Source organism: Salmo salar, chromosome ssa01, assembly GCF_905237065.1.
Source record: "Salmo salar chromosome ssa01, Ssal_v3.1, whole genome shotgun sequence".
Classification (NCBI taxonomy): Eukaryota; Metazoa; Chordata; class Actinopteri; order Salmoniformes; family Salmonidae; genus Salmo; species Salmo salar.
Window position 1 is genome coordinate 23042371 of NC_059442.1, and position 14249 is coordinate 23056619.

At 43.3% G+C, this 14249-nt stretch overlaps 1 protein-coding gene across 1 annotated transcript; it reads left to right on the forward strand.

Annotated features, from left to right (window-relative positions):
• Positions 1 to 1522: 1522 nt before the first annotated feature.
• LOC106583458 (C-type lectin domain family 4 member M-like) lies at positions 1523 to 9862 on the forward strand. Its single transcript, XM_045694430.1, has 4 exons — positions 1523 to 1607; positions 1993 to 2118; positions 7937 to 8061; positions 8292 to 9862. The coding sequence occupies exons 1-4, from the start codon at positions 1523 to 1525 to the stop codon at positions 8394 to 8396; spliced, it is 441 nt and encodes a 146-aa protein (XP_045550386.1). The 3' UTR covers positions 8397 to 9862.
• Positions 9863 to 14249: the final 4387 nt, after the last annotated feature.

A 14249-nucleotide genomic window follows, 5' to 3' on the forward strand; every position in this document is an offset into this window, starting at 1 on the left:
GAATAAAAGAGTGCCGCTTTAAAGGTGAAATATGTAGAAATGCTCTGCCCTTACCTGGTTGCTAAAATTCTAGTATTTTGCCTAATTTCCGTTTATATGACAAAATAAGCAAGCTATAGTGTAGAGAAGAATCATTGTACCATCTACACCGCTGTGAAATATATGTTCAATAACCAAAAATACTGTATTTTCAGCTGTTTGAAGCTGGTGTACAAAACCCGAAAGTAAAAGACGCAAAAACAAAACTTAAGAACAGGAAACATAAAAATAGCGGCCATAGAACAGATCTACCACTTCTTAGGCTTGCTTTCAATGAGAATGACAGATCTATAACTCACATTTCAATGTGAATTTGGTCCTGTCACCCAAAAGTTACATATTGCAGCTTTAACAGTTCGAGATTGTAAACTAGCATGCGTTTGACAATTGCGCTGGATTAACACCAGCCGAAAATAGAGCACTTTATGTCAAATAGAAGTCTGTCGAATTGTACCAAAGACTTGTCAAGATGTTGCCATTGCAGAACTGTGTCCTCTTGTGTTAGATTTTTCTTTCTTCAGAATAAGTAAAGGTTCAATGTGTGTAGATGTTGGACAAAATAATTATCACTGTTCAGTCAGTATACGTTGTACAATCAAATTCTAAAGTTAAATATCACACAACTCATTTCAGCCTCATCTCATGGTAAATCTAATCCTAAACCTTTGTATGTAGGCTAAGCCTACATGCGTCTGATATGACAGCTTCCTGCATTTAGATGTGTTAAAACTCACACACACAGAGCGGTACATTTCAGTGTAGAGAAACACACTGTAACATTCAGATACACACAAACCAAGATACCAAAGATGGCCGTGTCTGTCAGTGCAGGGGATTCTGAAATCATTGAGGTTGAAACAAACCTTTCTGAGGATTTGGCAAACTACGTCAATACGAAGACAAACACAGCAAAAAAAACAGAGGCAGTCCAAAAATCGGGTAAGAGAGCAATTGCACTGTAGCCTACACAGTTGTGTTTGTTGGCTGCTAAGATGGGAAGGTGAAATATTTGAAAGCTTTCTTTCTATAGAAGGTCCAGATTCCCTAGCATGGTAAAATGGATGTGGGTTGTAATATTTTCCAATACATCACTGTTCTTTCTTCTTTTCCTTGTATTTGTGAAGTCAATATTGTTTTCATTGTCAAAAAATAAATGAAGACTAAAAACCATGGGCTGGTTTCCCAGACACAGATTAAAAGTCCTGGACTAAAAAGGAGAATATCCTTTGTTTTTTAGGTGAAATACTAGGCATAATCTGGGTCCGGGAAACCGGACCTATGAGTTTTTGAAGTCAGTAACTCCACTCCAAACATGTTCACTGATGCAGGGGTTGTGTCCCCAAATGCCACCATATCCCCTATGTGGTGCATTACTTTTGATCCAAGCCCTATGTGCCCTGGTAAAAAGTAGTGCACTACATAGGGTGCAGTTTGGGGCGCATCCAGGTTAAATGTGTGTTGGTCCTCAGGTCCTGCAGGTAAAATGCTCTACATACTGGTTGGTGTCAGCTTTGGGCTGATGTGTGTTCTGCAAGTCACTCTGAACATCTCCTTGCGTCTAGCCCACTGTGAGTTTAATAACTTCTGTTTATAGTGCGCTTTTAGAATTATATACTCTATAGCTAGATAGCAAAATTAAGACATGAAAATATACAGATTCATTAACTTCTTCAGGCTAGTGTCTATTTTTCTCCACTTCCTGTCTGACTGACATGCCCAAAATAAACTTCCTGTTACTCAGGCCCATTCTCTTTATAGTGCGCTTTTAGAATTATATACTCTATAGCAAAATTAAGCCATTAAAAGATACGGATTCATTAAGCAGGACAGTAATGTGAAATGTAACCTTTCTGAAGTTCTCAAATAATAAGCATAAGTTCTGTCCTCTGATGAAATAGGAAACACACAGCTTCTTTCAGCAAACTCAATCACAGCTTCTCTGTCTTATTCCAGCTAACTTCTTGGAGGAACAGATAAAATGGTTAGAGACCAGTTATAACAACCTGACTGAAGAGAAAAAACAGCTACAGATCAGTTACAACAACCTGACTAATGAGAGAGACAAGTTCACTGAGCTGGGTGAGTAATAAAGTGTCAAGTGTGTGCGTGTCAGTGTTAAAGAACGTTCTTCTGAAACTTGTCAGTCTATTCTTGTTCAGAGAAATGAATGCTATTCCATGCGAGAAATTGCCAAGAAACTGAAGATCTCGTACAATGCTGGGTACTACTCCCATCACAGAACAGCGCAAACTGGCCCTAACCAGAATAGAAGGAGGAGTTGGAGGCCCCAGTGCACAACTGAGCAAAAGAACAAGTACATTAGAGTGTCTAGTTTGAGAAACAGACACCTCACAAGGCCTCAACTGGCAGCTTCATTAAAATGTACCTGCAAAACACCAGTCTCAACGTCAACAGTGAAGAGGTGACTCCAGGATGCTGGCCTTCTAGGCAGAGTTGCAAAGAAAAATCCATATCTTTGTCATTATGGGGTATTTTGTGTAGATGTCAATAGTAACATCTTTTTTTAATGTACAGTTGAAGTTGGAAGTTTACATACACTTAGGTTGGAGTCATTAAAATTATTTTTCAACCACTCCATAAATGTCTTAACAAACTATAGTTTTGGCAAGTCGGTTAGGACATCTACTTTGTGCATGACACAAGGAATTTTTCCAACAATTGTTTACTGACAGATTATTTCTTTTATAATTGTCATGTTCGTCGTAAGGATGGGACCAAAACGCAGCAGGAACGTGTATACTCATCTTCTTTATTTAGAAGAAAACCAAAATAAACACTTAATACAAAACAACAACAAAAAAACTGTCCTGTGAGGCACACAGCTACACAAGGAACAACTACCCACAAAAACCCATGAAAACCCCCCCCTACTAAATAGGACCTTCAATTAGAGGCAACGCGGAACAGCTGCCTCCAATTGAAGGTCAACCCAAAAACTAAACATAGAAATAGAAAGACTAGAACGAACATAGAAATATACTAACATAGAACATTAACAACAACAAAAAAAGAAACACATAAAACAAACACCCCCTGCCATGCCCTGACCAAACTGCAATAACAAACAACCCCTTTTACTGGTCAGGACGTGACAGTACCCCCCCCAAAGGTGCAGACCCCGGATGCACCTCAAACCAAAAAACACAAAAATAAACCCCAAAACAAAAAACATAATCCCAAACTAAAGGGAGGGAAGGGAGGGTGGCCACCGTCACCGACGGTTCTTGTGCTACACCCCCCCCCTCCCCAATCCTCCAACTATGGAGGTGGCTCAGGCTCTGGCCTTAGTCCCCAACCTAACCTGTCCACCCCCGCTGAAGGCTCAGGCCTAAAGCGCGTCGCTGGAGACCTCGGGCTGAGGTGCGTCACTGGAGACCTCGGGCTGATGCACGTCGCTGGAGACCTCGGGCTGATGCGCGTTGCTGGAGACCTCGGGCTGATGCGCGTCACTGGAGACCTCGGGCTGATGCGCTTCACTGGAGACCTAGGGCCGATGCGCGTCGCTGGAGACCTCGGGCTGATGTGCGGGGCGACTCTGGGAGCTCCGGACTGGAGGGCGACTCTGGGAGCTCCGGACTGGAGGGAGACTCTGGCTGCGCCGGTTCCGGACTGTAGGGCGACTCTGGCTGCGCCGGTTCCGGACTGTAGGGCGACTCTGGCTGTGCCGGTTCTGGACTGTAGGGCGACTCTGCAGGCTCCGGACTGTGGGCCGTCTCTGCAGGCTCCGGACTATGGGCCGTCTCTGCAGGCTCCGGACTGTGGGCCGTCTCTGCAGGCTCCGGACTGTGGGCCATCTCTGCAGGCTCCGGACTGTGGGCCGTCTCTGCAGGCTCCGGACTGTGGGCCGTATCTGCAGGCTCTGGACTGTGGGCCGTCTCTGTAGGCTCCGGACTGTGGGCCGTCTCTGACGGTTCCGGACTGTGGGCCGTCTCTGCCGGTTCCAGACTGTGGGCCGTCTTTGCAGGCTCCGGACTGTAGGACATCGCCGGAAGCACTGGACGGAGAACTGTCGCTGGAAGCTCTAGACGGGGAACTGTCTCCGGAAGCTCTAGACGGGGAACTGTCGCCGGAAGCTCTAGACGGGGAACTGTCGTCGAAAGCTCTGGACGGGTAACTGTCGCCGGAAGCTCTAGACGGGGAACTGTCTCCGGAAGCTCTGGACTGGACAGGCGCACTACAGGCCTAGTGCGTGGGGCTGGCGCACCGGACTGTGCGTGCGCATGTGCGAGATTGTGCGCACTTCCGCATAGACCGCCGCTCTTCTGATCCACTGCTCCCCATAATAAGCACGAGGAGTTGACTTAGGGCTCACCCTTGGCCCAGCGAAACTATCCGTGTGCCCCCCCCAAAATAATTATTGGGGGTGCCTCTCGTGCTTCCGTCGTTGGGCACGCTCTTCATACTGTCGCCGTTCCTCCCTCGCTGTCTCCACCTGTTTCCATGGCAGGGTCTTGTCCCCTGCCATTACCTCCTCCCATGTCCATGATGTCCTCCACTCCCTTCTTTCCCTGGCCCAGGATCCTTGCTCCTCCTGGGCCCGCTGCTTGGTCCATTGGTGATGGGTAGTTCTGTCACGTTCGTCGTAAGGATGGGACCAAAACGCAGCGGGAACATGTATACCCATTTTCTTTATTTAGAAGAAAACCAAAATAAACACTTAATACAAAACAACGACGAAAAAACAGTCCTGTGAGGCACACAGCTACACACGGAACAACTACCCACAAAAAAACTTTAAAAAACACCCCTACTAAATAGGACCTTCAATTAGAGGCAACGAGGAACGTTTGCCTCGAATTGAAGGTCAACCCAAAAACTAAACATAGAAATAGAAAGACTAGAACGAACATAGAAATATACTAACATAGAACATTAACCAAAAAAAAACGAAACACATTAAACAAACACCCCCTGCCACGCCCTGACCAAACTACATTAACAAACAACCCCTTTTACTGGTCAGGACGTGACAATAATTCACTGTATCACAATTCCAGTGAGTCAGACGTTTACATACACTAAGTTGACTGTGCCTTTAAACAGCTTGGAAAATTCCAGAAAATGATGTCATGGCTTTAGAAGCTTCTGATAGGCTAATTGACATCATTTGAGTCAATTGGAGGTGTACCTGTGGATCTATTTCAAGGTCTACCTTGAAACTCAGTGCCTCTTTGCTTGACATCATGGGAAAATCAAAATAAATTAGCCAAGACCTCAGAAAAGAAATTGTAGACCTCCACAAGTCTGTTTCATCCTTGGGAGCAATTTCCAAATGCCTGAAAGTACCACATTCATCTGTACAAACAATAGTACGCAAGTATAAACACCATGGGACCACGCAGCCGTCATACCGCTCAGGAAGGAGACGCGTTTCTTTCTCCTAGAGATAAACGTACTTTGGTGCGAAAAGTGCAAATCAATCCCAGAACAACAGCAAAGGACCTTGTGAAGATGCTGGAGGAAACAGGTACAAAAGTATCTATATCCACAGTAAAACGAGTCCTATATCGACATAACCTGAAAGGCCGCTCAGCAAGGAAGAAGCCACTGCTCCAAAACCGCCATAAAAATGCTAGACTATAGTTTGCAACTGCACATGGGGATAAAGATTGTACTTTTTGTAGAAATGTCCTCTGGTCTGATGAAACAAAAATAGAACTGTTTGGCCATAATGACCATCGTTATGTTTGGAGGAAAAGGGGGGAGGCTTGCAAGCCGAAGAACACCATCCCAACCGTGAAGCACAGGGGTGGCAGCATCATGTTGTGGGGGTGCTTTGTTGCAGGAGGGACTGGTGCACTTCACAAAATAGATGGCATCGTGAGGGAGGAAAATTACGTGGACATATTGAAGCAACATCTCAAGACATCAGTCAGGAAGTTAAAGCTTGGTCGAAAATGGGTCTTCCAAATGGACAATGACCCCAAGCATACTTCCAAAGTTGTGGCAAAATGGCTTAAGGACAAAAGTCACGGTATTGGAGTGGCCATCACAAAGCCCTGACCTCAATCCTATAGAAAATTTGTGGGCAGAACTGAAAAAGCATGCGCGAGCAAGGAGGCCTACAAACCTGACTCAGTTACACCAGCTCTGTCAGGAGGAATGGGCCAAAATTCATCCAACTTATTGTGGGAAGCTTGTGGAAGGCTACCCGAAACATTTGACCCAAGTTAAACAATTTAAAAGCTTTGCTAATTTTTACTCTGATTAAATGTCAGGAATTGTGAAAAACTGAGTTTAAATGTATTTGGCTAAGGTGTATGTAAACTTCCGACTTCAACTGTATATATTTATTTTACTTTTTACACATTTTTCTCCCCAATTGGTAGTTACAGTCTGTCCTATTGTTGCAACTCCCGTACGGACTCAGGATAGGCGACGGTCGAGAGCCATGCATCCTCCGAAACACGATCCTGCCAAGCCGCACTGCTTCTTGACACACTGCTCGCTTAACCCGGAAGCCAGCTGCACCAATGTGTCGGAGGAAACATTGTACAACTGGCGACCAAAGTCAGCGAGCATGCGCCCGGCCCGCCACAAGGAGTCACTAGAGCGCGATGGGACAAGGACATCCCGGCTGACCAAACCCTCCCCTAACCTGGACGACGCTGGGCCAATTGTGCGCCGCCTTATGGGGCTCCCGGTCGCGGCCGGCTGCAGCACAGCCTGGGATCGAACCCGGGTCTGTAGTGACACCTCAAGCACAGCAATGCAGTGCCTTCAACTGCTGCACTGCTTGGGAGGCCCAAAAGCAACTATTTCACAACCAAGATATTTGAAGTGGCTTTAAGATATCAAGCACGCGTAATGCGCATCGGCCATTTATCAGGGGGTGCTGTAGCACCCTCAGCACCCCTACTTCCCGCGGCTATGGCTACAACTGCAACGTTTTATATTTGATATATTAATGCATGACTACTAGCATTGGGTATTATATTTAGTGTTAGTTAGCTAATGTGTTTGAGTTTTTGTTTCCTCATGTGGTGAATAAGCCCCAAAATAAATGTGCCTATGATATTGTTGCACATAAAGATGTAGACAAATGAATCTCTCTTGAACAATGAAATTCAGAAAATTCTGGAGCCCTATTTTAACAGTAAAATATAACAACAATAGCCTATTGTCAACTCACAATTCATGACAATCGCTGGATTAGGTTGTACATCAAAATATCTTGAATCATGCATTCCTGCTTGGACATGTTAGATGTTAGAAACAACATATTTATTGAATAGCCTACCATCTCAGTAGTCTATTACACAGTCTAAAGCAGAACGCGGGATGTTCCCCAATGCTGGAAGGGGGGCCTCGAGTGAAAAAGTTTGGGAACCCCTGGTCTAAAGATATTTTCTATTGAGTGACGCCAACTGAAAAAGTTGGTGGCACTGGGGAAAATGTTAGAGACCTGTCAAGGGGTGTGATTTTGAATCTAGAATAACAACTAATTTGGCTGTTGGGAAGAAAATCATGCGATAGAATGTTATGCAGAAAAATATGTTCGTAGCACAAGGCTATGTACTGTTTGTTTGTGCAAATGGAAATCAGTGATTTATGTTTACTATAGGCTAATGAAGCAATCAAAATGTGATGTGACTAAAATATGACTAAAAATAAAGGGAATTAAGCTAGTTGACTAAAATTGTCCACTGTTTTCATCATTTTCATAATAACTAGACTACATCATTATTCAAATGACAAAAATGTGACTAACACTGAATTATATTTTAGTCAAAATGAGTAAGATTACACTAAATCTAAAAAAAGAGTGCTAAAATGAACACTAGTGTGTGTTGGATCAGCTAATAGCGCATGCACACTCCAGTTGGTAGAAAGCACTTTCATGTTTTCATGTTTTCTCCTGATCTCTGTGTGAAAGAATGGAGGAAGTTTAACTCCAGCTTGTACTACATCTCCAACGAGTATAAAACTTGGGAAGACAGCAGACGGGACTGTCTGAAAAGAGGAGCGGACCTGGCAGTCATAAACAGTGACGGGGAACAGGTGAGTGAGTGAGTGAGTGAGTGAGTGAGAGAGAGAGAGAGAGAGAGAGAGAGAGAGAGAGAGAGAGAGAGAGAGAGAGAGAGAGAGAGAGAGAGAGAGAGAGATTGCCTGTTTTCAGTTCAGACCTTCAAGATTCAAACCAATGATCCTCAGGCTACAGGTCTCATCAAAACTTCACTGCATTAAGTGAAGTTGTGTCATGACATAACTGTTGCTTTCTTTCTTCCAAGGTGTTTATCAGTCAACTGAACACCAAGCCCTGGATTGGTCTGACTGACAAGGATTCTGAGGGGACCTGGAAATGGGTGGACGGAACACCACTGACCACAGCGTAAGAGATAGTAACGTTTTCTCATAACATCCTTTTTGAAATGTATTATTAAACCATCGCTTGACCAGACTCGGCACAGTCAAAGTATTTTTAACACATGATTTGGGATGAGTTGAAATGTAACATCAGTATGGTTTGTAGGTTTTGGTTTACTAAAGAGCCTAATGATGGAGCTGTGAATGGAGAGGACTGTGTCAGCCTTTATTACCATACCGAGTCTGTGTTGAAGAACTGGAATGACCTAGCATGCAGCACAGAGTTGATGTGGATCTGTGAGATTGTAAATGGCTGATCCACAGACAAACAGACACACAGATTCTGTAAATACACCCATGCAGGGAGACACACACTACACACACACTCACTCACACACACAGCTTTGACTTTTTAGGAGGTAAGAATGTATACACACCCTTAGAAATAGCTTTTTACATGTATTCTTATTTCTTGTTTATAATACATTAATTACAAATGTTATTTGGCATTTTAAGTATTTGCTTTACTGTTATTAGCCGTTACTGGATTGCATTTTTTTTTTGTATCGCTGTGGAACTATTTTCACAAGTATGTGGTACATTTCCATAACGCTTAGTACAAAACTCCAAACTGGTCACACTTGTAACGGAGCCGGTCTTTCATTAAAAACCTGTCATTGTGCATTCATTTGGATTGTAAACATCTCTCACCACATAACCATTGATTCAAAATATAAGTTTATTGTGAAATGTAGTGAGAACATTGGTTTAATCACCAAATCACAACATAATGATACAGTATCTTTTTAATTGAGTCGTTTTAACTACTAGTTAATCCAATAGCAAACAATACAAGATAGGTGTTTCAAATCGCCCTTAGAAGTGCTGAAATTAATATGCTACAGTTCTGTAAATTACAGTAGATTACACAGTTTTCACATTAGGCAATACACTTACATTACCCAACAAAATTGACAGAAATGTGTAGTCAAAGGTGTGATCAATGAAGACATCCTCAACAATCAGTCATGCAAAAAAACATAGGGGTACTGTCTGTAATCAAATGGAAGAAATGAAATGCAACAAATTAAATGAATGAAAATTAAACATAACGTTTAGCAAGCTGTCACGTCCTGACCCTTGTAAGAGGTCATTTTCTATAGTAGATGGGTCAGGGCGTGACAGGGGGTGTTTGGTTGGTTTTCTTGTTTTCTATTTCTAGGTTTTGTGTTCTAGGTGTTCTATTTCTATGTTTTTTTGGGGGGTTGATCTCCAATTGGAAGCAGCTGGTCCTCGTTGCCTCTGATTGGAGATCATATTTAAGTAGGGGGGTTTTCCTTTTGGGTTTGTGGGTTGTTAATTTTGAGTAGTGTGTTTTCCTCTCTGCGTCACGGTTTGTTTTTTGTATTTCTAGTATTTGGTGTATTTCTAGTATTTGGTGTATTTCAGTATTTGGTGTATTGCAACGTTTCACTATAAATAAAAAGATGTGGAACTACAACCATGCTGCGCGTTGGTCTGATCCTTCTGACAGCCGTGACACAAGCGTTAATTTGCATCAAGCCTGTCTTGTGCATTTGGCCATAAATTGAGTTTGAGTTAATTTTATTTTTACAGAGACAGTGCACATTAATCAACGTTTCTCATCCACATCTCAGTGAATTGTTCATGCACCTCGGGAAAAATATTTTGGCATGCTGAATCCAAGCTTGACATTGGTCTGCATTGATGTTGTCGCATGCCTCATCCATTGTCAATAGAAAGGGTGGCATGCTCATGGGAATGGTGATCATACACCTTCCACCTCCATGCTGAAAAAAATCCTCAATACGGTTGAGGAAGGAGAGTTTTGGGGCATGTACTGTATAGGGTCACGAATTGGGGATGGGCCAGTAAGCATGCCTGAACCACCTCTGCATTGTGGAACCTGACATTCTACCACACAATGACATAAGTTAATCCTTCCCCTTGATAGGCCTGCTCAATTTCATTGAGAAACACAATGAGGTGTGCAGCTTTGTAGGATACAAGTAATGGCCTACGTACTACCACACCATCTTCAGAGATAGCTGTGCGCATGGATATGTGTCCAGGCACTTGACCTTTGTCCAGGCACTTGGACAATCGCCCATTGGCCAATGAGGTTCCACCCACGGCGCCGAGTATTCATCTTCATCAACAAAGATATACAGTGCATTCGGAAAGTATTCAGACCCCTTGACTTTTTCCACATTTTGTTAGGTCACAGCCTTATTCTAAAATTGATGAAATAAAAACATTTCCTCATCAATCTACACACAATACCCCATAATGACAAAGCAAAAACAGGTTTTTAGACTTTTTAGCAAATGTATAATTAAAAAAAAAAAACAGATACCTTATTTACATAAGTATTCAGACCATTTGCTATGAGACTCGAAATTGAGCTCAGGTGCATCCTGTTTCTATTGATCATCTTTGAGATTTTTCTAAGTCCACCTGTGGTAAATTCAATTTATTGGAGATGATTTGGAGAGGCACACACCTGCCTATATAAGGTCCCACAGTTGACAGTGAATGTCAGAGCAAAAACCATGCCATGAGGTCAAAGGAATTGAAAACATTTCTGCAGCGTTGAAGGTCCCCAAGAACACAGTGGCCTCCATCAATCTTAAATGGAAGAAGTTTGGAACTACCAAGACTCTTCCTAGAGCTGGCCGCCCGGTCAAACTGAGCAGTCGGGGGAAAAGGGCCTTGGTCGGGGAGGTGACCAAGAACCCAGTGGTTACTCTGACAGAGCTCCAGAGTTTCTCTGTGAAGATGGGAGAACCTTTCAGAAGGTCAACAATCTCTGCAGCACTCCACCAATCAGGTATTTTTGGTAGAGTGGCCAGATGGAAGACACTCCTCAGTAAAAGGCACATGACAGCCCGCTTGGAATTTGTCAAAAGGCACCTAAAGGACTCAGACCATGAGAAACAAGATTCTCTGGTCTGATGAAACCAAGATTGAACTCTTTGATCTCAATACCAAGCGTCACGTCTGGAAGAAAACTGGCACCATCCCTACGGTGAAGCATGGTGGTGGCAGCATCATGCTGTGGGGATGTTTTTCAACGACAGGGACTGGGAGACTAGTCAGGATCGAGGGAAAGACAATGAAAAAAAAATTGGCATGAATGATTGTAGAGGATTCTTCATTGATTAAAGCGATTAAAACAAACTGTAATGACTGTACCCACTGCACCACATCCCCTTCTGCTACCCGTTTCCTCTCAGACACTCCTGTTCCACACCAAGCCTCATTAAACAAATGGGCATTCAGGCCGATGGTTAAAGGCATCGAAACCATTACAGTTGTTGGGTGTAGATATATTAGTTCAATTCAAAGATATTCATCCCATAATATACAATTCTGCTGGCCAAGTAGCTCTATGAGTGTATTACTATAAGTAAAATGGCACAGATGAGTATTATTGTACATCAGTCAAGGGAGATCTAATGAGAGAGATGGTTGGGGTGGGGTCTGAAGGACTAGCCACACTGAGCTCTCTACTGCTGCTGCCACTAATGAGGATAATTACCACAGTAATGACATTACCGTATCTGAGGGAATGGAGAGTGTATGTGTGTGTGTGTGTGTGTGTGTGTGTGTGTGTGTGTGTGTGTGTGTGTGTGTGTGTGTGTGTGTGTGTGTGTGTGTGTGTGTGTGTGTGTGTGTGTGTGTGTGTGCGCGTGTGTAAGTTTTGTCCTGCTTTGAATGAATTACAGTAAATTGACAACTATCTTCAAATAAAATGTTATTTGTCACATGCGCACCGAATACAACAGGTGTAGACCTTACTGTGAAATGCTCACTCTCTCTCTCTCTCTCTCTCTCTCTCTCTCTCTCTCTCTCTCTCTTTCTCTCGCTCTCTCTCTCTCTCGCTCTCTCTCTGTTTTTTTTCTTGCTCTCATTCTGTCACTCATCCTCTGCATCTCAATCTGTATTTGTTAGCCCATAATAATTGTATTTGTGACTCATATCAGATTCTAGTTTGTACAAGGTAATTAGCAGAGGAAGGGAAGCCTCCACACCATGAGGAAACGTCTCATGACATCATCAATTAGCATGCCAAATGAAAGGAACTTTTAGTTCCGGTTGGTCCCTTCAGAGATGAGTGTCAATAAAGGTTAGGAGAATGGAGGCGGTAATGGGAAGACAAAGAGAGGGAAGGAATACATGTGTGAGAAATAGAGGGGACGAGAGAGAGAAAGGAAGGAGAGATGGAGAGAGAGAGAGAGTTAAGGTTGGATAGACTGTGTCTCCCCACAGGTTTCTAATCTCTAATCAGCATTGACTAACACAGACTGCTGTGAAAGGTTCTCAGTGCTAATGCAGGCTGCCATTCATATGGAGCCTCTATATCCAGCAGGGACCAGTGGATGAGCTGAAGAGAGGAGAGGATTAACAAGCACTCGGGTAGGGAGACACACACACACACACACACACACACACACACACACACACACACACACACACACACACACACACACACACACACACACACATACACACACACACACATACACACACACACACACACACACACACACACACACGCACACACACAGACAGTCCCTCTGGATGGTCACATATTTCAGTCTTTCAGATAGACTCTCTCTATGGGAAGGGACCAGTGATTGCTTTTGGACCATGCAAGTATTTACACACTCCCAGTGGGCATTGCACCCTCTACTGCTGTGATTTGGAACAACATGCAGAGTGCAAGCAAATTGAAAATGTTGCAACTCAACGGCATGCTGCAAATAATGACATAAAAACATACAAAAAGTTAACAACAGTGTTTTATTCTCTTTGTGCCATGATACGTTGTTCCATAGTATGATGCACTAAAATACAAACTAGTCTATTGATATGTGGTATTCTACTAAGTATGATAACATTTTGTTAAAAAATGTCATGCTCTAGACTACATGCTCCTCCTAACACCTCCTTTGGTCAGTTTGTTACATTTTTCTGTAAGTTAAACACTGCTGTTGTTGTATAGACCCATAGCTCACAAGGTAGTCTCCAGACTCTGGCCGCCTGTCATCGCTGCCTTCCTCAGTATCATCATAGTAATACCCCTCATCCTCCTCTTCGTCCAGACTGCCTTTCAGAACCCTCAGCTCTGATGGAGAGACATATCAAAAAATGTCAAAGGTCAGTTTTTGACTGGAAAAACATCCTTTCTTACATACTGAGTGGTTAGTATCTGCAGCTCTGACTCACCCTGTCTGAGCGTTGTGAGACGGGTGGACGCAGATGTCTCCCACAGTGCATTGTGGGAGATGCAGAAGTAGATCCCTGTGTCTGAGAGGTGGAGATTCTGTATCTGCAGCCAGGTAGAGACTGTGTACACTACCGGTCAAAAGTTTTAGAACACCTACTCATTCAAGGGTTTTTCTTTAATTTGACTATTTTCTACATTGTAGAATAATAGTGAAGACATCGAAACTTTGAAATAACACACATGGAATCATGTAGTAACCAAAAAAGTGTAAAATAAATCCAAATATATTTTATATTTGAGATTCTTCAAATAGCCACTGTTTGCCTTGATGACAGCTTGGGGGCTCTAACACAATGTCGTTCCCAAGTGTAGTTGGACAGGTCTCTGGGGGCTCTAACAAGATGTTGTTCCCAAGTGTAGTTGGACAGGTCTCTGGGGGCTCTAACACAATGTCGTTCCCAAGTGTAGTTGGACAGGTCTCTGGGGGCTCTAACAAGATGTTGTTCCCAAGTGTAGTTGGACAGGTCTCTGGGGGCTCTAACACAATGTCGTTCCCAAGTGTAGTTGGACAGGTCTCTGGGGGCTCTAACACAATGTCGTTCCCAAGTGTAGTTGGACAGGTCTCTGG